Source organism: Branchiostoma belcheri, unplaced genomic scaffold (genome assembly GCF_001625305.1).
Source record: "Branchiostoma belcheri isolate BF01 breed outbred unplaced genomic scaffold, Haploidv18h27 scaffold2, whole genome shotgun sequence".
NCBI classification, from domain to species: Eukaryota; Metazoa; Chordata; class Leptocardii; order Amphioxiformes; family Branchiostomatidae; genus Branchiostoma; species Branchiostoma belcheri.
In genome coordinates, this window is record NW_017803490.1 from 8,501,309 (window position 1) to 8,523,001 (window position 21,693).

The 21,693-nt window shown below is 41.7% G+C and overlaps 2 protein-coding genes across 3 annotated transcripts in view; one reads left to right on the top strand and one right to left on the bottom strand.

Annotated features, from left to right (window-relative positions):
- Positions 1-562: 562 nt before the first annotated feature.
- LOC109468511 (centrosomal protein of 152 kDa-like) lies at positions 563-16,577 on the top strand. The gene is made up of 23 exons (XM_019766755.1): positions 563-730; positions 1,093-1,240; positions 1,716-1,807; positions 2,080-2,234; positions 2,832-3,030; positions 4,801-4,932; positions 5,718-5,848; positions 6,191-6,319; positions 6,787-6,922; positions 7,542-7,691; positions 8,141-8,209; positions 8,377-8,524; positions 8,937-9,031; positions 9,450-9,578; positions 10,187-10,339; positions 10,702-10,866; positions 11,402-11,707; positions 12,116-12,351; positions 12,753-12,890; positions 13,572-13,719; positions 14,174-14,267; positions 14,570-14,732; positions 15,182-16,577. Exons 1-23 carry the CDS (start codon positions 563-565, stop codon positions 16,575-16,577), a joined length of 4,680 nt encoding a protein of 1,559 aa, XP_019622314.1.
- A 2,670-nt stretch (positions 16,578-19,247) lies between these two features.
- LOC109468880 (AP-3 complex subunit sigma-1-like) overlaps positions 19,248-21,693 on the bottom strand; it is a 6,746-nt gene continuing 4,300 nt past the window's right edge. For both annotated transcript variants that reach the window (XM_019767257.1, XM_019767256.1), the window contains exons 6-7: positions 20,391-20,435; positions 19,248-19,425 (exon numbers count right to left, since the gene is read on the bottom strand). In XM_019767257.1, the coding sequence (XP_019622816.1) occupies positions 19,318-19,425; positions 20,391-20,435 (153 nt within the window). In that variant the 3' untranslated portion in view covers positions 19,248-19,317. The remainder of the gene's footprint in view (positions 19,426-20,390; positions 20,436-21,693) is intronic.

Here is a 21,693-nt window from a genome sequence, read left to right on the forward strand (position 1 = left end):
CAAAGCTGTGCCTATCTACATGTAGTTCTGTGCCTGAATGGGTTAGGTTTAGGATCAGGAACGGTTCTGGATAGTCTGTATTGATATCGTATCCAGAACCGTGCCTATCTAGTTCTATGTCTAAATAGGATAGGGTTAGGATAAGGCACGGTTCTGGATAGTCTCTATCAATATCGTATCCAGAACTGTGCCTATCTATAGTTGTATACCTGAATGGGTTAGGGTTAGAATCAGGCACGATTCTAGATATGCGTGTGGACTAGTATATTTGTACGCTTGAATTTTACTGTACACAGCATCTGTCTTCTCTGTCATGACCAGTGGAAGTTCAGCTCTTCAATGAGCTAAAACTAAACTGGATGGATTTCATCATCTTCATCCTCATTATGTCTCTGGATAATCCGGCGAGATACGTTTGATAAAGTCACTCCAGTACTCCCTGTCCCTCATGGTGGACACTAGAGCAGACCCTGCAAGACTAGTGTCTCCTAACATTGACATTCAAGATCACTTCCCTTTCTTTTTTTAGATGCTGAAGAAGCTTCAGTCAGCAGAGTCCAACATGGAGAGTCTGAACCAGCAGCTTTTGGAGCTGGGACAGTCGGAGACTCTGAGCCGTGCGAGGGACCAACATGAGGCTGTGGTGTCCACACTGCAGCAACGATACGAACAGGAGGCACTGCAGCTTAAAGAAAAAGTGGACGAAACAGCTGCAGCCTTGGAACAGGAGGTGAGTGTGGTTACAGAAGAATTATCTTTACCTAAGCAGAAGGAAAACACATTGTTTTTGCTCAGAGTCTTTTTCTTCCTCTTCTTCTTCTCCAAACAAAGTCAATGTCCTGGACCAGACGTCTGTCACCATGGTAACTAGCATTGTAGCAGACTGGAGTCAGCCTGTGGTGTTGGGTTACATTATGTAGCAGGTCAGAGCTAGACTTGCTGGTCACCATATATTATACATCAATGTGTTTGAGTAACAATAAACAGAGCAGTAGTTTGTCTGGGTAGACCAATTGTGAAGGTAAACATTATGTATTTCCTTTGCAAATGTTTCCTTTCTAGCATTAATTTTGTTTTGTTAATTTTGTGTAGAGAGAAGAAGTGGAGAAGCTCCAGAGAGAACTCCAAGAGACCAGGAAAGCCGCGGAGGAGGCACATTTCGAGCGAGCGGAGGTCATGAACCGACTGACCCGAAGTCTGGAGGACAGTCAGAAACAGTGCAGGGAGCTGCTACAGACTGGTACGTTTTAACCTTTGGCAAGCTTAGGCCACACTGACTTAATCTTATGAATGACATCCTCTGAAGACCCTCATACTAGTGCGCGCGGGTGATTAAAAAAAATTCCAGCCCCCCAAAAATGCTCCCAAACCACAGGAATACAAAGCTGGGATTGTGAATTTGCAGTAGTGCATAGCGACTTTTACGACAAGCCGGCACATGCTGGCCCTTTGTGGCATTTATGAGTCCTTGCTGTACTTGAGTTCTGTGGAGCTTCGGCAGCCTGGGTGACATCCTCTGTAGTTACCGCCGGCTCCCTATTGTCACTAGCTACTAAGTATCATGGATGGAGGATGGTACCCAGGCCAGAGCCTAAGAGAAGCCAAAAAACCTAAGCCTAAAAAGCCAACAGTAAGAGGAAATCTACAAGTTAGACTTTAACTCAAAGCCATGCATGTTGTTTTACCATCTGTCTGTTTCGATGTTTTGTGTTTAGGTACTGTACAGGAAATCGGGCAGTTGAAGATCCAGCTTCAACAAGCCAACACTGCCAAGGCACTGAGCGAGGGGATGTACCAGGCTTTACAGGTAATTGTTTAATCACTTAGTATTGGAAAGAGTATTAGAGAGAAATTTAAAGAAAATGCTTTGTGCTGTCAGTTAGGATTTTCACCCTTTAAAACTATTGCAAACGTAAAGCATAATCCTGTACTAGTCGTGACATTTTTTGTCATTAATCCTGCTATTATGCATTGATCATCCATCATCATTGCCATTTTCTAAAGTTGTCGGAATCACCAAAATGTTCTGGCTTACTCTTAAGTAATGGAACTTACCAGAATTTTACTGTTGTGTTGTAGGATGAGTTGACGGAGTTGAAAGAGCAGCTGCAGATGTACGAGAACGCTGCCCAGTTCGGAGTGTTCGCCACCCCGCCCAACGACTCTCACTCCGACTCTTACGTACAACTCGGTATCAAGAAGGACCTGGACTGGAAAACTCCTAAGATCCACAGGTGCAGCATTTTGTATTGAGATATATCATGCAAAAAGTGGTGCAAATGAGCCTAAGAAAGGCCAAATACCTTTTGGATCACTGATAGTTGTGTCTTCACATGCGCGCACACACACACACACACACACACACACACAGTCTTGAGATTACCATGTAAAAAGTGGTGCAAAGAAGCATAAGAAAGGCCAAATAACTTCTGAATTACTACCGTTCTTCTTTTTTCTCTTTACATGTAGTTTCTTTTTTTTTTTACTTTTTTACTTTTACCTTATTTACTACCAGACTGTAATTGAACAGCAAAAATAAGGATGACAAAGTTGTCATTGATGCAATTTTTTCCCTCATATATTTGAATGTAGCCTGTTAATTTGTACCTTTTATCAGAGAGACATATAGACTGAAACCTTACAGCAAACCTAAGGATGATAAAATAAATGTCATTGATGTACTGCACAAGAACCACAGAACAGGCAAATGGGAAGCTACCATCAAGCCTCAGCATCAGTGCGCGGGCACGTCTAACCCTCGGAACATGGTAAACAGATGTTAAACCGAATAGAGAGTTTCAAAGTTAATACTTTTCTAAAACCCTTTCCAGACCGAATGTCTGTGACAGCCTGACCCCAGAGGAAGTTGTGGTGGGACTGAAGGCGGAGTTGGAGCGATCTCTCAGCACCAACCGCTCCAAGCGAGGTCAGGTCACCAGGCTGCAGGGCGACCTTCGAGCCATGAAGGCCGACCTTGAGACCTGGAAGGCTCGAGCAGAAACCTCAGAGAGAAAGAGCAACGACCTAGAGGTGAGGTCATTGAAAAAAAGATCTGAATAAACAACTTTTAGACCTGTTTAGAGTTAAAACTTTAGATCCAACACGAAAAGTTCTCTCACCTAGAGCTTTCGACCAGTCACTCTGGTCTTCCTCAGTAGACTGACCCAGTGAGACTTGTCACGTGGCTTCTTTGAAGTGTGACACTGGGTCAAATGTATCTGGTAGACAATGAAGGGGGATGGGCCCTCATTTATATAGCCTCCTTCACCCCTCTCAGGAAATAGTCCTGTTCACCCTAACTTGAAGATCTGAATAAACAAACAAAAATCAAACCTATTCTTTGGTGCATGAGAACCTACATCTATAGATTGAATTATTTTGGAAGTTTCCATTTTTGTAGAAGGGGATTTCAAAACACTCCATTTTTCAAGGAGAGGGACTAGGGTGAAATATGTTGCATTTGCTTGCAATTTCAGTATGGAAAGTTTCAGCAAGAGGACCCAAGTGTAGTAAAAACCATCCATAACCTAAAAAGCAAACGAACAAACCAGTCAACAAAATAACACTTAGGATAACATCCTTAGTAGATGTACAATGTAATAATAAACCAGACACAAGAAAGATTTTTAAGAAAAAAGGAAAATTACTTCCAGTCCAACTTTTTACGTTTCCTTGCTGTGCTCCCAAAGTGAACCCGAGTAACTCCAGTTCATGAAATTAGCAACCGAGGTATTCCAACACCTATTCACACCTACAGTAAAAATGCCCCCCTACAACGATCAGGCCAAAGACTTTACAAACAATTAAAAGATGCTTTATTTTTGCCTCTGTGTGCCTGAACTGTCCAACCTTTTGTGTGAAGAGTTTTGTTTTGTGTAAACGGGTGTTGGGGAGTCATGACAAGAGTGTTGTATTGTCTGTTTGTTGTTATTTCATGGTGATACGGTGTTAAACACAGTTCAAACTTTTTGAGTGTGCTTACAGTTCGATCTTTTGTCTAGCTTTGTCGTTGCTTTGTGTTTTAGAACAAGTTTTAGTCTCTGTTTATTATTAGTCAGCGTTGAAACGGTGCTCAACACAGTTAAAACTTGTACTGTAACCAGGCTATAGAAGGGATAGGGTGTGTTTTGTAAACTTCTTACACAAAGGGTAGTGTTGAATAAGCTTAGGTAACGCCCTAAAACCGTCTGACGGTTTATTCAAAGTAACTCCCTCTAAAATACAGAAACTAGAAGGCAAGAAGTGTTTTGCTTCTTGGGTTATTCCTTATTTTACCAACTTTATACTTGCCTGAAAGAGTTTTGGCTCTTAATGTGAAAAAATGGTAACATATAGAAGCAGCAGTCAACGGTTTTTGGCTGTCTTAGAACGTCAAGGCATAAACAGTTATGAAAAGTGCTACCTCATGAATTTAATGTTAGGAAAGTCAGTATAATTCAGTACAAAATGGCAGATGAGGAAGATGCAGATGACAGTATTCCTGAACAGGAAGCTGAGCTGTTGTTAAAAACTCTAGAAATCCAAACTCTGAGGTCTACACTTCTGAAGGTAAGTCCAAGGGTGAATCGTTCGTTGTTTTGGTGCTGAATTCTGGCGCAACGGCAGAGTACTCGATTTGGAACCAACAGGTCCCAGGTTCGAGTCCTGACATGCCATTGATCTTGTGCCTTGGGAAAGACACTTTACACAACTTTCCTCACATAACTCAAGTGGAAATGAGTATTGCCTGTCCTGTATTTGTTCTATGTGTGGGACACAACACCAGCAACAGCAATAAACCGAAACATCATTTTTTCCCAGATGAAGGTGAAAACTCTGGAGCGTGATCTTGAATTGTCAGTACCGGGTGGATCTTCAGCAGGATTGGACAGGCTACAGAAGGAACTGGACACTCTACGGGACCAGTATAACACACTAGACAGGGAATATGAGGTAAGAATGACAAAAATAAAAGAGGTCGTGGGGTCGATCCTTGCCATTCCTGGTTTTATAAATAGGGTGATGCAAGGTCAGCAGTGTCAGTAAGAACTGGACACTCTGAGAGACCAGTATAACACACTAGACAGGGAATATGAGGTAAGAATGACAAAAATAAAAGAGGTTGTGGGTTCGATCCTTGCCATTCCTGGTTTTATAAATAGGGTGATGCAAGCTCAGCAATGTCAGAAAGAACTGGACACAGAGACCAGTGCAACACAATAGACAGGAAATATGAGGTAAGAATGGTCGAGTGGCTAGGCTAGCAACACAAGAGATCGAGATTGTCATGGGTTCGCTTCCCAGCATTTCTGGTTTTTGGATTAGATGGATACAGGCTACAGAAGGAACTGGACAGTCTGAGGGACCAGTACAACACACTGGATAGGGAATATGAGGTAAGAAATGCTGGGCTAGTGAGCAAGAGACTGGCATTCCCTAGCCATGTTTTGGGGCGCACTCACGTCTAGCAACACCACCTAGTGGTGACATGAAGTACTGCTGGTTCAGTTTGTAACATCAAAATCAAACACACCCTGTAGGGCACATGTAATTTGTTGTATGATAGTTATGACATGACCAACCAACAAGGATGTAAGACAGCCTTTTCAGAAAACTAGAGAGCTGAATTTGGACACATGCATGAGTATTTCAAAAATGTTCTCAGTTTGCAATTGTAGGACAACCATTAAAAAACTTGTAGTCCTCCCTTTTTACATCAGATTCTGTTCCTCCTTCAGGATGTGAAGCTGCGTCTTGAAGAGGTTTCCTCAAGTGAGGAGCAGCTGAATGAACTGAACCAGCAGCTGAAGAGAGACATGGCTCAGATGGTATCAGAGTTCGACCAGGACAAGACCCAGGCTGTGGAAAAGTAGGTGTACAGAAATTTCAGCCTAATACCTGCAACCCTAATCTTAGTCCTTGTGGATCCGAATTTTGAGTTTCCCACTATACTAAATTAACAGCTTGCTGATTGTAAAGACAGGTACAGGTAAAGGTTTCAGAAATGTTTTGGACGGTGTAAAACTGTTTGGGATATTTGTTTACGAACTGTAAGTATGGAATTTTGTACATAGAACTAGAGCTACCCTCAAAACTGCCCAAGAAGACCACTCTTCTTTAAAATCTGGCCTATGTACATGGGACTTTTACTGATTGACGGGAAAATTTATCCTAGGAACTTTCTGTATATATTAATTTTTCCTCCCACCAGAGCGCAACAGGCCTGTCTGCAGCTACATGAAGACTCCACCAACAAGCTGAGACATGAGCTGGAACAACAGTTTGCTGAGCAGAGGGACGCTGACCTGCAAGCCTGTGAGAAAAGGGTCGCAGACATACAGTAAGTGTGTTATCAAGACTATAAAATCCACCACCTTTTAAGAAATCCACATGTATTTACATTTTGTAGTAAATGACACTGTTGTCCAGAGTTCAATAATTTAAACTAGAGTTGAACTACAAAACACTAGTTTTTGACATGTTGACTTGTGGTTCTTATGTAGCCTGGTTACCAAACCTATTATAGCTCCCGAGTCCTACATCCTCTGCAAATAGAGAGGAATTGCAGAGAGGATGTAGGACTTGGGAGCTATAATAGGTTTGGTAACCAGTCTAGTACTTCTGGTAGCCTTTGAATTCCTAGGAAACAGGTTTTTTTTTTGCCTGCCCGCTTCATCGATTTCCTGCAAAGATACGAAAACCAACACATTGTAGCCTACTGGAGTATTTTTTACCACAAATACTTTTGATTGACTTTTGTAACTACATTATTTATCGTAAGCTGATGCATTACATTCCTGTTTCCAGGGCTGAGCTGGACCAGGCCTTACAGGAGCTGGATGGAGTGAAAGAAGACTACATCCAGGTGTGTGGAGAGAAGGACTCCATAACGGACAGACTGAGGGAAGAACATGCGGAGGAGATGGAACAAAAACTGGCACAGGTCGGTTCAAACTGTTAGACAAAGAGGAAGAAGTTATGATACAATCTTCCACCTTAAAATTTGCTTGGAGAACAAGAATTTATCAATCAGGAAAGATCATCTGTGTTGGTATGAGTAGTTACATGTTTAGAGTTAAACCTTTAGATCCAACACAAAGTTCTTTCACTTAGAGCTTTCGACCAGTCTGACTGTGACTCTGGTCTTCCTCAGTAGACTGACCCAGTGTTGATGTCACACTTCAAAGAAGCCAGGTGACAAGCCTCACTGGGTCAGTCTACTGAGGAAGACCAGAGTGACTGGTCGAAAGCTCTAGATGAGAGAACTTCTTTGTGTTGGATCAAAAGGTTTAACTCTAAACATGTAACTACCAACAAAGATGAACTTTCATTAGACTGACCCAGTGTTAATGTCACACTTCAAAGAAGCCACGTGACAAGCCTCACTGGGTCAGTCTACTGAGGAAGACCAGAGTGACTGGTCGAAAGCTCTAGGTGAGAGAACTTTGTGTTGGATCAAAAGGCTTAACTTTAAACAAGAATTTATCAAGAACTTTCATGGCCAGTATCTTTGTGGTGTCTTTTTGTGTGACACAATTGAAATCTCCCATCTCTGATGACAGGTTCAGGAAGAATGTGCTCAAGAGAAGCAGGATGCTCTGGAGAGTCTGAAGGTCGACCTGGAGGACAGTCACAAGGTTGTCATGGCAACAGTCAGGGAGAAGTGGTCCAGGGAGCAGGAGGAGGAGATGAGGAGAGAGATAGAAACAAAGGTAGGAAGAAAATTTGTTATGTTTACAGAAGGAAAACAAATTGTTTTTGCTCCATTTCCTCTTCTTCTTCCCCAAACCAATAAGGTCAATGACCTGAACCACATGTCTGTCACCATGGTAACTGGTGTTGGGTTACATCATGGTGTAATTTTATAGCAGGGGAATTTAGACTTCTGTCACCATATATACATGTATGTATATAATTATGAATATGTTTAAGTAAGAATTAACAGAGCAGACCATATATGAAGGTAATGCATAATGCATTTGCTTTGCGAATGTTACATGTGTACCTTTCCAGTTGTATTTATTTTTGGAGCTAACTTGGAAAGGCCCTTCTGAAGTCTAAAAATGGTTGATAAATACAGTTTTCGTATCTGTATACATTTTTGTAGCTGATACATTGTACAACCACTGTTGCTCTTTACTGACGTGTTTTGTGTCTGCAGGTTGCGATGGCCAAAGTAGAGTGGGTAGAAGAACAGACCCAGGCGAGGAAAGCGGCCATGGAAGCTGCAGTGAAGTTAAAGTTTGTTGCTCTTTACTAACAAGTTTTGTGTCTGCAGGTTGCGATGGCCAAAGTAGAGTGGGTAGAAGAACAGAGCCAGGCGAGGAAGGCAGCCGTGGAAGCTGCAGTGAAGTTAAAGAGTTTGTTGCTCTTTACTGACTAGTTTTGTGTCTGCAGGTTGCGATGGCCAAAGTAGAGTGGGTAGAAGAACAGAGCCAGGCGAGGAAGGCGGCTGTGGAAGCGGCTGTGAAGGCAGCGGAACAGGAGTGGCTCGCTAGACACGAGGCAGAGTCGGAGGGAGACTTCGACGAAAGGCTGCAACAAGGTACAGATTCAATCCCTGGGTTTGAACAGTTATGGACATGTGAGGGATTGCAGTTATTTCTGAATTGGTGACGTACATGTAAAGCCTTGATGTGTATGAGAGAGCTTGAGGCATAAGCACCAAACCTCTGCATGCAACCCAACACACATACAGAGAATAATAGGGATGACCTGTGTGGTTGGCTACAGCAATCTATAGCAAAGCAGCATTGCACTATAAGCTACTTGAAAAAGCATCATGGTTCACCTCAGTCTAGGATGGCTGCTTTATCTTTCTGTATATTCATTCAAGACTAAGATAAAGTGGATAAAAATTTCAGCAAAAACATGCATTGTGCATCCAACATTTCAAGCTGTGAAACACATTACATGTATATGGTATAGTATAACTTTTCTTCGTTGTGACTTTCCAGCCAAGCAGCAGTGGCAGGTGCAGCAGGAAACAGCCGTCAGAGAGGCCCTGGTCAAGCACAAGGCACAGTGGGAGAAGGAGGCAGCTGAGAACAGGGTAAAATGAGGAATTATCTCTTTAAATATTTATCACCTATTAACAGTAAGAGAGAGAGGGAGAGAGACAGTCAGAGACAGACAGACAGAAACAGACAGACAGAGAGACAGACAGAAAGAGAGACAGAGACAGAAAGACAGAGACAGAGACAGAGAGAGAGAGACAGAAAGAGACAGACAAAGAGAGAGACACAGACAGAGAGAGAAACACACAGAGAGACAGAGAAAAAGAGACATCACATACCGGTAGTCTGGAGTTCTGTTGAAAGTCACCAGTGGCACGCAAAAAAAAAGAAACAGGACAAAAGAAATAAGTCAATGCTACAATATGTGATGTACAATTTCATTCATAGTACATCTATGGGTCCATCATTTCAATATGTCATTAATGAACTACTTCTTCCATTTTTTTTTCTAAGGAGGAGGAGTTCCACAGACTGTTAGCGACAGAGAAAGACGCGTGGTTCGCCCAGTCAGCCACAGACAAGGCCCAGGCTGTCCAAACTGCCGTCAACTCGGCTGAAGTCGAATGGCTAACAAAGAACCAGGTTAGTTTCTAGATATCCAAACCTTTCTCATGTTATGTAGATGAAGGTTGGACATCCAGGTAATAAGATATGCCAAAAAAGAGTTACTCAAGCAACTGGATGATTATGATTTTGAAAACAGACATTTCAGGTAGCATCTACTACCTTTCGTCAGTGACTCTTGCAGAAGAAATTTGATTTGCATATCAATCAATAGTTCGTACTAGTCTTACAAATGCCTTTCTGTTGCAACTCTCTAGTGTCACTGCTTATTAAATCTTTAAGTAACTGTTTTTTGGCGTATTCAAACCATTTTTTGTATTGGTTCTTTGGACTTTGTCTCATCTCATTAGCCTAACTGTTTCAGTGTTTGACTGTTGGGGCACCACAGATGATCTGATGACCATTTTCTCCACCCTTCTCGGTTGTCTGTTCCTCTTAACATTTCACTTAGTGTCATGCTGATCCATTCTCTGATGTTATCCTCCCATCTTTTCTGTTGCCCTAAAACTCTTCTGTCCTCCCTGTACTGTTCTTTGCAAGATGGTTTTGGCTAGTTTTGATTTGTCAACCAGGGTACATTCAAAGAAACCTTTTGAACTTTGTCGTCATCTTTCGAATACTTGTAGGAAACTGTTGGAAGGCAGATTGAGCAGGCACTTATAGCTGCCCGCAGCAAGTGGATGTCTGAACAGGCACTGGAGCGGCAGAAACATGGGCAGGAGATGGAGGTCCTCAGGAAAGAACAGTTGGAACAGCAAGAAGAAAACACTAAGAGAGAGGTTAGTGTATTACTGGGGTGTTACACAGGTTGTACTCATTGTACAAAACTCGTGTGTTATGTCTAAAGGTGGTTTGCCATACAAATTGTATGCAAAACAAACAAACCAAATGATAAATTTGTTCAGAGTTAAAGCTTTTGATCCAACACAACTGAGCTTTTGACCAGTCACTCTGGTCTTCTTCAGTAGACTGACCCAGTGAGTGTTGTCACGTGTTGTTTTTTGAGGAAAACCAGAGTGACTGGTCAGGAGCTCTAGTTGAGAGAATTTCTTTGTGTTTGATCTAAAGTTTTAACTTTTAACATAGTAACTACCAACACAGATGAACTTTCATGATAACAACTGGTAAATTGTGCCTGCAGGTTTCTGTCGCCCTGAAGTCAGCCAGGCTAGAGTGGGAGAAAGAACAGAAGAAGCAGAAAGACCAGGCGGTGACACGGGCTGTTCAGGAGGCCTCCAGACAGCTACAGCAGACTGGTGCAGGCAGGGAGAAACAGCTGCAGGAGACAATTAACAACCTTCAGGAGGTAAATACTTTTGCATAGGATATTTATGTTTTCTTTTCTTGTTGATCTACTTGAATGATACAATAAGCAACCTGTAGGAGGTAAAGACAGAGAATACAACACAATGTATTCTGTATCACCCAAGACACCAGCCCAACCGTGGGTGGATTGCCCGAAGGCCGGAGGGAGATCCGATTTGCGGGAGGGCTGGGACTGACGGTGATGCAGAATACACCGTGTAGTATTTTATTTATGTCATACCCACCTGATGTCATACCCACCTGAGAAAACACACATTTTCTCTGCAAAATTTGGTGGCCCTAAACAAAAATAGTAACTACAACATCAATTCCAATGTCCAAATCTCTCTCTTTCTCTCTCTATCCGGTTTAACGTTTGTTGTTCCCCATGTTCTGAGGGTTAGACGTGCTTGCACACTGATGCTGGGGCTTGATGGCAGCCCACCATTTGCCTCTGTCCTGTGGTTCTTGTGCACAGCATATGTCAATGTCCAAATCTGGATGAAATATTTAAATTATCTTTTTTTATATACTAGGAGCTGCAGAAGCTGAGAATAGAACAAGACAACATCATCCAACAGGAGCTTGGCACAGCTCGTGCAGAGTGGGACAAAGAGCAGGACTGGGAAAAACAGGAGCTTCAGAACAAAATACACGAGCATACCAGGCAGCTGGAGAGGTCAGAGGGTAAAGTTCAGGAGTACAAGAAGGAGCTGGAGAGGTTAGAGGTCAGATGGCGGGGTGAGTTTGACCTTGAGCGGCAAAGGTTGGACAGAGACCATGAGGTCGACTTGGAGACTGTCATGGTGGAAAAGGAGAGACTGAAGGATAGAATAGAGCAGGTAAGTTTGTGTGTTAAGAAACAAGTTTGAACTGTGAACAGAACACAAGAAATTGGACTTACCCAAATTTTTGACTGTACAACTCCAGTCTGTCAAGGGATGAACAATCCACCGCTTCCGTGACGTCGCGCAGATAACACACGTGACTCCGTGAGCAGTGGATCATAGGTTGCAGAAAGTCTGTGGCGCCCCCCCATCTCTGTTGAGTGATGGTTGTAATGCCCTGATGTAGATGGCCTCTTTAACCCCTAGTGCAAGTTTGTGTGTTTGTTTCTCATAACCAGTAAACTGCCTTAAAGTTTTAAGTTATTGGGATTTTCTTTTCTTTCAAGCAGAACTTCTGTTGCCTTGCTTATGTTTCAATGTCCATCAAATAAATTTTGTACAATTTCCATCTTCTTCCTCCAGTTGGAACAGCAGTGCAAGAGAAAGGAGATCCTCATGAAGAAAGATCAAGAAATCCTGAGAAGCAGCCTGGCCTCAGAGCACCAGAGGGACAGGGAGACCTGGGAACAAGACCAGGCTGGCCAGCAGGAGATCTGGGAAAGAGAACGGGCCAGCCTGGAGTCCAAACTGGCCCACTCGGAGACCAGGATAAAACGGCTGGAGGAGAGGTCCAGAAAGGAGCTGGAATTCCTGCAGAAGTATGATACAATCCATGTTCCCCTACTTTATACTGCTATGTAATTAACAGACGGATTCATTTGCAATGATTGTGGGCTTCTCAAGTAAGTTTAAACTGAAATTTCCAGCACAATAAATTGGACAAATTTCTACTGTACAACGCCAGTCTTTGTTTGAATTCCTGCAAAAGTACATAGAATTTTTACCATCATTGTCATGTATGTCTTGGAATATATAGTATACTGTCGTAACTAGCTCTTTATATAGTAGTATCATAATTATTTATCATCATTATTTATATGATTAAGTATACTTGACATTAGCTGTTGGGCATGTATTTGCAATAACCTTATACATTTATAGCAATCTAAATACAAGACACTTTCTCCAATACTAAGCCACAACTTGTCTGACATTGTAGGAACCTGAGTGCAGAACAAAAGGACCTGTTGGACAGACTGGAGGAAGAGAAGAGAGAATTGACAGAAGAATTGAGAAGAGCTCTGGAGGAGAAAGGAAAGCTGGAGGGAAAGCTACAAGGAGAAAAAGAGAAACTCAGGTATTCAGTCTATAACATCCTGGAAAGCTTGTTTGATTTTGCATGGTAGTATAGTTAAAACTGCCCAGCAAACCAATAAAATCAGGTCTATTCGGACAGGTGGTCACTATAGACAGGATTCTTTATGCTTGTGTCAATGGGAAAAATTATCTAAGCGACCAGCAAAAGGTGGTCCTTATGTAAAGATGGGCGCTCCTATAGGTTTGACTGGATCAACTTTAAGTTTATCATCTTCCATATTTATCAGTCAGCCAATGCTTTTCATGGATTAAAATCCCTGAGTTACAACTACTTCACTCACTCACTCACTCACACACTCACTCACTCACTCACACACTCACTCACTCACTCACTCACTCACTCACTCACTCACTCACTCACTTACACTCACTCACTCACTCACTCACTCTCACTCACTCACTCACTCACTCACTCATTTACTCACTCACTCACTCACTCATTCACTCAATACTGAGGCTTGATGGCAGCCCGCCAACTTGCCTCTTTCCTGTGGGTTGACATTATATAGGTTCAAGTGGTGGAAGTCCTCCCTTACCTTGTTGAACCATTGACCATGAGGGTTTGGGCCTTCCACATCCAGTGTGAGGATCTTCTTAGGCCACTCATCACTGTCCATTCTTTGGAGTACCTTATTAACTTAAACCTTTTTTATCAACTTAGGACAAAACTGGAGGGAAAATACACCAAGGAGATCTCAGCTCTGGAGACCAGGATATCGGAACTGGAGAAGGAACGGGCAGTTGCCATGGCAACTGGCCAGCCACACCCCTCGGAGAAAAGGACTGAAATGGTGCAGACACCCTGCCAGGTAGGGTGCTTTGCTACTTTTAATAACAGACAAATTCCTCAACATTTTTTAATAGAAACTTTATTTGCAAAATCATGCCCGAAGGCTAATTGCTTTTACAATCAAGTATACCACTCATTGCAATACAGCAACAGGAGACAGGCAACAACTGTCTGGAAAAACTTCTACTTCTACTACTACGCTAGCTATTATATAATAATGTTTGCAACAATAACTGTAGTTTAAACCTTTGTGTATTTATGTATAGATAATCGTGTACATGTAGATGTTATTCGTTGACGACTTTGAATTTTTATTTCTTGTCCATTTGTTACGTAGTTTGTTGTCCTTGTCCCCAGGGTTAGCCCTTAAAAATAGTAAAAAAAAACTGTAGTTAGGCAACCCTGGCTGTCATTTGTACAGCTGAACCAATAAATTTGATAAAACATGTTTGTGACATTTGTTTCTGTTGCAGACTGACTTTGATGTGGACTCCTTGCCAGACAGTGCCAGTGAGGGCATGCATGAACTCAGGAACCACTACCTCACTACTGTTAACAAGATTAAAGGTATGCAGCACAGAAACACTGTTCTCTCTCTCTTTCTCTCTCTCTCTCTCTCTCTCTCTCTCTCTCTCTCTGTCTCTCTCTCTCTCTCTCTCTCTCTCCTCTCTCTGTCTCTCTGTCTCTCTCTCTGTCTCTCCCTCTCTCTCGCCTCTCTCTCTTTCTCTCTAGTTCAGTAGTTGAAAATAAGATGTAATAAATTATTATTTCTTCTCAATCATGTTGTCTTTTCATTCAAGATTCAACAATCATAAATGAAATACCGTATTTAGATTAACTCGTTTATACCATTTTGTGTGTTTCTGTAGATGATGTTAAGCAGTTTCTGGAGTCGAGTCGCTCGCGGACAGCGGAGAGTCTTAAGAAGGAGGTAACACGAGAGAAGCACCTGACAGGGAGGAAACTGAGGAGGTACTACCTCCAGTGTCTGCATCAACTACTGGAGGAGGAGAAAAGGGAAGGGGGGCAGGGGTAAGCATTTTTTTTGTTCACTTCAATTTTCACCTCAAAACAAGGCTCATATGAACCACTTGCAAGTTTTGGGTTACATTATTGTGAGAGTGACTGAGAGTGAGTGATTCAGTGACAGATGTTCACCCTTGAAAGCATGGATTGGGGTTTTTTCTCACTCACTCACTCATTCACTCACTCACTTCTTTGACTCTCGCTCACTCTCACTGTTTCACCCACCCTCACTCTTTCACTTTCACAACCTCTCTTCTTCAGTCACTCAATCACTCACTCTCAATCACTCTCAGTCACTATCACACTCACTCATTCACTCACTCAAACACCCACCCACTCACTCGCTCACTCACTCATAGGGGCAGTCTGACAGTCTACAAATGTTGTCCACCTTGAGTGATCATATTTGACATACTAACTACTTGATACTGACTTCTTGATGTTTTCCCTTCCAGTAGTACCTTGAACAGTGCCAGAAAGATGGCTATCATGGCTCGAGCGCTGGAGTCGGCTTTAGACTCCGACAGGGACGACACCTCGACAACCTCAGCCCAGGACAAACCCAGATCTGGTCCCCGGACCCACCACGCTGAATCTGTGGGCTCAGAGAGCCACACCGCAGGGGTATCCACCAATGGGAACTCTCGGAGCGTTGCCAAGGGAACAAGAAGTCGATCCGTCCAATCACGATCGTCTGAACACCCAAACAGCAGGAGTGGTGCAAAAACAGGCGTAACATCAGGAAGGCACAAGAACTCGGGGAAACACACTGATACCTCAGACTATACAACTCAGAAACAGAGGCAGGACACTATGGGCAGTTACTTAGAAGAAAGAAACGGCTTCGAAGGCGCTAGTAGCAACCCGAAATTCACACACGCAAATTCTGCAAAGTTAGAGCACTCCAGGCAGTTCCATTCCATGGAAAGTTTGTCCACGACTGCAGGGGAGACAACTTCGGGGAGGGCTTCGCCTGTAAACGTTACAGTGAGAGCAAGAGACCAGTTTAAACCTCTGTCTGCTCACGCTCACTCCATGGAGGACCTTACAATTTCCGGTGGGAAAATCTCTGATCACAAAGCTAGTGGGGACAGAAGATACCATAGCAGTTCACAGAAAAGGGAAAGAGATAGAGCAGATAGCGTAAGCAGCGAGACTTCTGTCGAAGAAAGAACTGATCGATCTCAAAAGAGAAGACAGAGAGAGGTTGAAAAATCCTCCAGCAGGCAACCTGATTTCATTGGTCCAGAGAAATACAGGCACCAGCCAATCGCGAAAGAGAACAGCAGGTCAGGTGACCGGAGGCAGCCAATGAGAGTGCCCCCTCCCAATAGGGAGATGCAAGCCTTGTTGGCGGAGATGTCCGTTTCGCCAAAGAAGCCTGTTCCCTTGGTAACGCGACATACGCAAGCCCCCTCCCCGGCTCTTTCAGATATTTCTGCCGACTCCGAATACATCGATCTCCCCACTAGACTCGCCGTGTCCGACAAACCAAAACCAGGCAAAAGCAGGGAGAAAGAAAACCACCCAGATCAAACCAGCCACAACCGGTTCCAACTGGAAGATTCTGGTTACAGCCAGCGTATTCCGGATGGAACCAGTTCCGACCGGAACAACCAGGGTTTGTACAGAACTAAACCCCACAGCAGAAATGCAAACGTCACGCCACACATTAGCAAACCAGCTAAGGTTTCATCCTACCCTAAAGTACACGTAGGAAAAGATAGGCACGGAACCGCGCATAGTGTAGATGGTAGGAAATATACTGGCAGCTCAGTTCAGCCTCTTAGAATACAGAAGCTGTTACAGCAAGATAGCGGCATCGACAGTCCTTCAAATGGGGGGCAGTGATGATTTTTGGTTAGTGTAAGTTTGTATGTAGTATTTAGTAACAAAATGCAAGCTAATAACTTCTATCATGAAAGTTCATCTGTGTTGGTAGTTACATGTTTAGAGTTAAAACTTTAGATCCAACACAAAAATTCTCTCACCTAGAGCTTTTGACCATTCACTCTGGTCTTCCTCAGTAGACTGACCCAGTGAGGCTTGTCACGTGGCTTCTTTGAAGTGTGACGTCAACACTGGGTCAAAGGTATTTGGTAGATGTCGGCCCCCGTCGCTAATAACTTTGTAAAACGTGAGCAATTTTGACAGCACCTCAGGCATATATTATGTCTATTTCTTTTGAAGGTTGGAACATAAATTATATGAAATCATTAAAGTTATATTTAGTGCCAGGGTAGAAAATACATGTACAACAAATAGACATCTATATTTTGGTTAGATGTCTCAAAATTTCCTAAATATTTGTGTGTGTTTTTAAAGGACATTTTGTTTTACATGTACTGTTACATTCCCACCACAAAAAGGCTGCTATCCAATTCAAAACATATAGAGTGGATCATTACAATGATATATTTGGCATTTATTCAGAAAAAATTTTGACATAAAGATCATATATTTTCACCAGAAAACATACTTGCTGTGCACTTGAGCATATTTTACATACTAAGAGAAAATGAGTTTTTTTGTATAAAGTGTAATTATGATATAATTTGTGTTGTAAGTAATGTTTGTCCTAAAGTTGACTTGAATGAAATAAAATTCTACTTTCATGTCTGTTTTTCTTTCAAATGTCTCTTTCTTTAGCCATTTTGTCCTATAATTTATTTACTTTGTTTTACGTTTAAACAAATGTCAGCAAGTTAAGAGAATCAAAATAGGATATATATATAGGTCTTTGACAAGCAAATGCCTTACAGAGCCTTACCTAAGACAAATAATTTTAGCGATAGGTTTAATATCATAATAAGAATGAATGAAGAAAAAATTTCACAGACACAATCTTTTCCAAGTGAATAAGTTTTAATTTTTCAGCAATGGCCTTGACAATAATATCCAGTATCGCTGACCAGAATGATTTAAAGGCAAAAGGGATAGAATAATAATATTTGATAAATTACAATAATGCAATACAGTGATATATCTAACCCTACAGAGTAAGGCGTTTCAAATAGTGGTAATGAATTAGCCTCCATAGCATGCCAAAAACTGGTTTCTTGGCGGGTCTTTGGGAGCTTTTATGTGCTATTTTCTGATTGCATATAGACAACATAGCCGGCCTGGTTGAATTACCCCCGTTTTTTTTAGAATTGGGCTAATCAGAAAACAGCCGAAGACCACCAAACCCCCAGTTCTATAAGCCTGCTACGGAGGCTAATCAGAAAACAGCCGAAGACCACCAAACCCCCAGTTCTATAAGCCTGCTACGGAGGCTAGTAATGTATAGAATAAACCATGAAAGATATTGGCAGGAGTATATGAGAAAATTCAATTTTTTTTTTACCATGAACACAGTTGTTCCTCAGTTGCTATGCCACAGTTAAAATTATGGCAGCCAGAAAGGTACACATTACCTATATTGTTTGTCACAAAACTGAAGCATCTTTTGTATAGCTATATTACTTTTACCCTGCTAGCCCCTTTTCTTTAAGTGGACTAACCCATAAAGAGGCACAGCCATGACAAAGTTAGACTCTACCACCCCCAAAAGAGGGGAGTACATGAAGCAGTGTACAGATTTCTTTCTTGCAGCATTTTATCACTTTCTTAAACAAGTTTCTTGGAACTCTTGGATTTTGAAGATAACAATTTTTGGCATATACACAATTCATTTTTTATTCTAACGCTTAGAATGTGATTTTTTTTAAATTATTAGAAATTACTACCAAAGTAAAAGTCTTTTAAAGCATCTAGATTGAAAAATTAGCTTATGACACTTTAATAACAGCCCTTCCCAAGCAAGCTCCCCTCTGTACAGTGGGGCAATGTCAGAGCTGCAGTTCCCACCTGAAACACTAGGTGGCATACATGTACTGCTGGCAGAGTTTTGCCTGCATACTAGTACCTGATCTGGTATACATAGGATTTCTATCTAAATTTCTTGGTGGTTGTAATGTTACAAAAGTAGTACATATCCAGTACTGATCATGAGATAGAACAGGAATTTAAGTGACTGAGCGCAGGGATCTCCCCAGAAATTTAGGACAGAATGGAGGAGGGTGCGAAATATCGGTAAATTTGACCAAAGAACCCTGGAAAAGGGTGTAAAAACACTAGTTTTGAAAATTAACAGGGTGGAGCTGAGATAAGGACTGGGTGGAGGAGCTCCACTGCTCCATTGTTTAGGGAGGTCCCTGAAAGGGCTAACTGGCTGCAAAATGGTTGCAAGTTCTTTGTAGGCAGTATATGTTTGCTTACATACAGGTGTATGAAGAATGGACTAAAATGGTCTGGGGCTGTATTAACAATTGGCGTATTTTTAAGCATTGCTTGCAATGGAACTAATGAAATCTACTTGCTACAAAACAATTTTTGTAAAAAAAAAAAATTAACAAGGGAGTGAGTTTCCTAAAAAAAATGCAGTATTACAATAGGAAATGGAAAATGAAAGATTGTGATGAAAAAAACTATTTTTTATAAAAAAAAATAGTTCAGTTCAGAAATCAATTCAGAAAATGCGAATGCAGTCTTGTCAATGTATTACACGAAATGGATGCAAAATGGAAGAAGATGATGAAAAAATTGATCTTCATCTGAAGGAAGGCAGATTTGGCAGCTGAATGTTGGACGGAAGTTTCGGGAGATCCAAATTCTTCGCCGCTGACACAACCCTGGCTGGAGCCCCGGCCAATCCAGCCTGGGATAACAAACAAACAAAACATGTTATATAACAAGCCTTCTGATTGGTGAATTATTCCTGGGGTTGGGAAGCACGTCAGCAGAATGTACTGCGCCTGCGCGAAACCTTGATTTTTGAGAGTTTATGTTGACTTCTGGGTCAACATTGCATCAGAATTTTGCATGTTGCATAAGATATCTTTTCTGACATAACATTTAGAAACCATACACAGGATATTAACCTTATATATGCGAATACGACCTTATATAAGATGTTCTACCGAAGTGTTATGCACAATACATTTCAGGTTTTGCGCAGGTGCAGTACGTTCTGCCGACGTGCTGCTTACATGGAGGGTGGGAAAGACAGCCAATGGGAAACCTACACATGCAAGTTGTAGGGAATTGAGAGAGAGAAAGATGAGTGTTCATAGTCAGCCAGGAAAGGAAGGGCTGTTAGGGAAATATCTGATGAACAGGGCTGCAAAGTTGGGCAAAAGCTGGCAATTTATGATGGAGCCAACTTTTAAGATTACAGCAGAAATTATCAATGCATTACTGAGTACCTATAATATAACTGAAAGGACAAAATGATTATTTATAAGGCACAATGCAAGGATGGCAAGATCATGCATTGAAAGCAACATATTGGTTGAATGCTGAAGCTACATGTATTTTGGTTGTGTACTTTTGAATGATACACAGCCAAAATACATGTGGCTCATGCATTTGATTGATGAAAATACACATTGATGTTCATGTAATACATCATTAGAAAAATGCAATTTCAAGCTTAGAATAGACATAGAATTCACTGACTTTAGATATATATCTAGAAATACATTAACTATTCTCCAATTTTCTTACATGTACATAATTGTACTTCTTAACGGGTATTTCTGACATTAAATTAGCATAATGAGAGGTAAAATCATGAGTAAGATGAAGGAAAGAAAAGCGTGACTGTATAGAAAGGTTAGAAACCTTAACGGCCGAGGCTGCTCTCTCTGGCACAGCTGTCAAACCCGCCTGATGGAGGAACAAAAAAACAAACAGCACAGTTACCAACCGATCAGCACCATGGACAGGGGTTAGGGGGAGGTTTTTGTTGTTTTTAGAGCCAGCTTTATCTAGAACGGTTCTGGGCATCTAGTACCCTGCTTTTTCCACAACCATGCTCAGGCACAGTTCTGGATAATCCAGGCATGTCCAGATCTATACTTTATATCCAGAACCATGCTCAGACATGGTTCTGAGTAGTCAGTATGTATCCAGAACTGTTGATTTTTCCAGAACAATGCTCAGACACAGTTACCAACCGATCAGCACCATGGACAGGGGTTAGGGGAAGGCTCTTGTTGTATGAAGAATTATGCTTTATCCAGCACCGTGAGTTATCCCAAATCATGCTCAGGCACGGTTCTGGATAGTCCAAGGTTAGGGGGGAGGTTGGTTGGCCTTTGTTGTATCTAGAACCATGATTTTTCCAGAACTGTACTCAGACACAGTTCTGGACAGTCCACAAGTATTCAGAATATTGTGTTTCATCCAGAACCATGTTAAGGCACAGTTTTTGGATCAGTATCCAGAACTGTGCATGGCACAAATCTACATTCTTGGATACACTGAGAATGTAATGCTGCTTCGAAGATCAGCAGTATTCTTGTACACCAGAAATTGTTCACTTCATAAACTGCTTTGTGACTTTACTTGCCTTTGGTAAACTGAAGTAATATAAAAAGACCTGACACCAAATGCAGAAGGGGTCTTTGAGAATCAAACTGCAAAGTGTGACGTTAGTTTCATGCTTTGTCGTTAAACTAAAAACTGAGCATTCTCCACTGAATTGACTGGAGTTATAGACCCACTCCATGCAAGAAGAGTGTACATGTAAGTACAAGTATAGAAATGCTGCTGATCAATTGGTCAAAAAATAAAAAAAATGAAATAAAATAAAATAAAGCAAACAAGCAAGAATGAATGAATGAAGAAGTAAAGTCATGCAACAGATGAATAAATAATATATGATGTGTGTAATCATGCATGGATCTTAATATCATAGATAAACTTATACTTGGGTAACAGCACACTCACTCACTCACTCATTGAAAAGGGTAGGGGTTCAACCAAGAGTGAGTGGCTCAACCGTACAGTCTAGTCTTACACAGCTTGTACTTACTGTATAAAGTTGGTGTGTTTATACCTAAAGGTGGTTTATTGCTTTGGTTATGCAAAACAAACATTGCAATGACCCAGTGGGTAGAGCATTCGCCTTGCATTCGGTAGG

Excerpts from the sequence above, each read along its gene's own strand:
- LOC109468511 (XM_019766755.1), top strand. The coding sequence starts at position 563 with ATGGAGAGTCTGAACCAGCAGCTTTTGGAGCTGGGACAGTCGGAGACT. Across the intron at positions 5,849-6,190 it reads AAGACCCAGGCTGTGGAAAA|AGCGCAACAGGCCTGTCTGC; the intron begins GTAGGTGTACAG and ends TCCTCCCACCAG. Across the intron at positions 13,720-14,173 it reads TGGTGCAGACACCCTGCCAG|ACTGACTTTGATGTGGACTC; the intron begins GTAGGGTGCTTT and ends TTTCTGTTGCAG.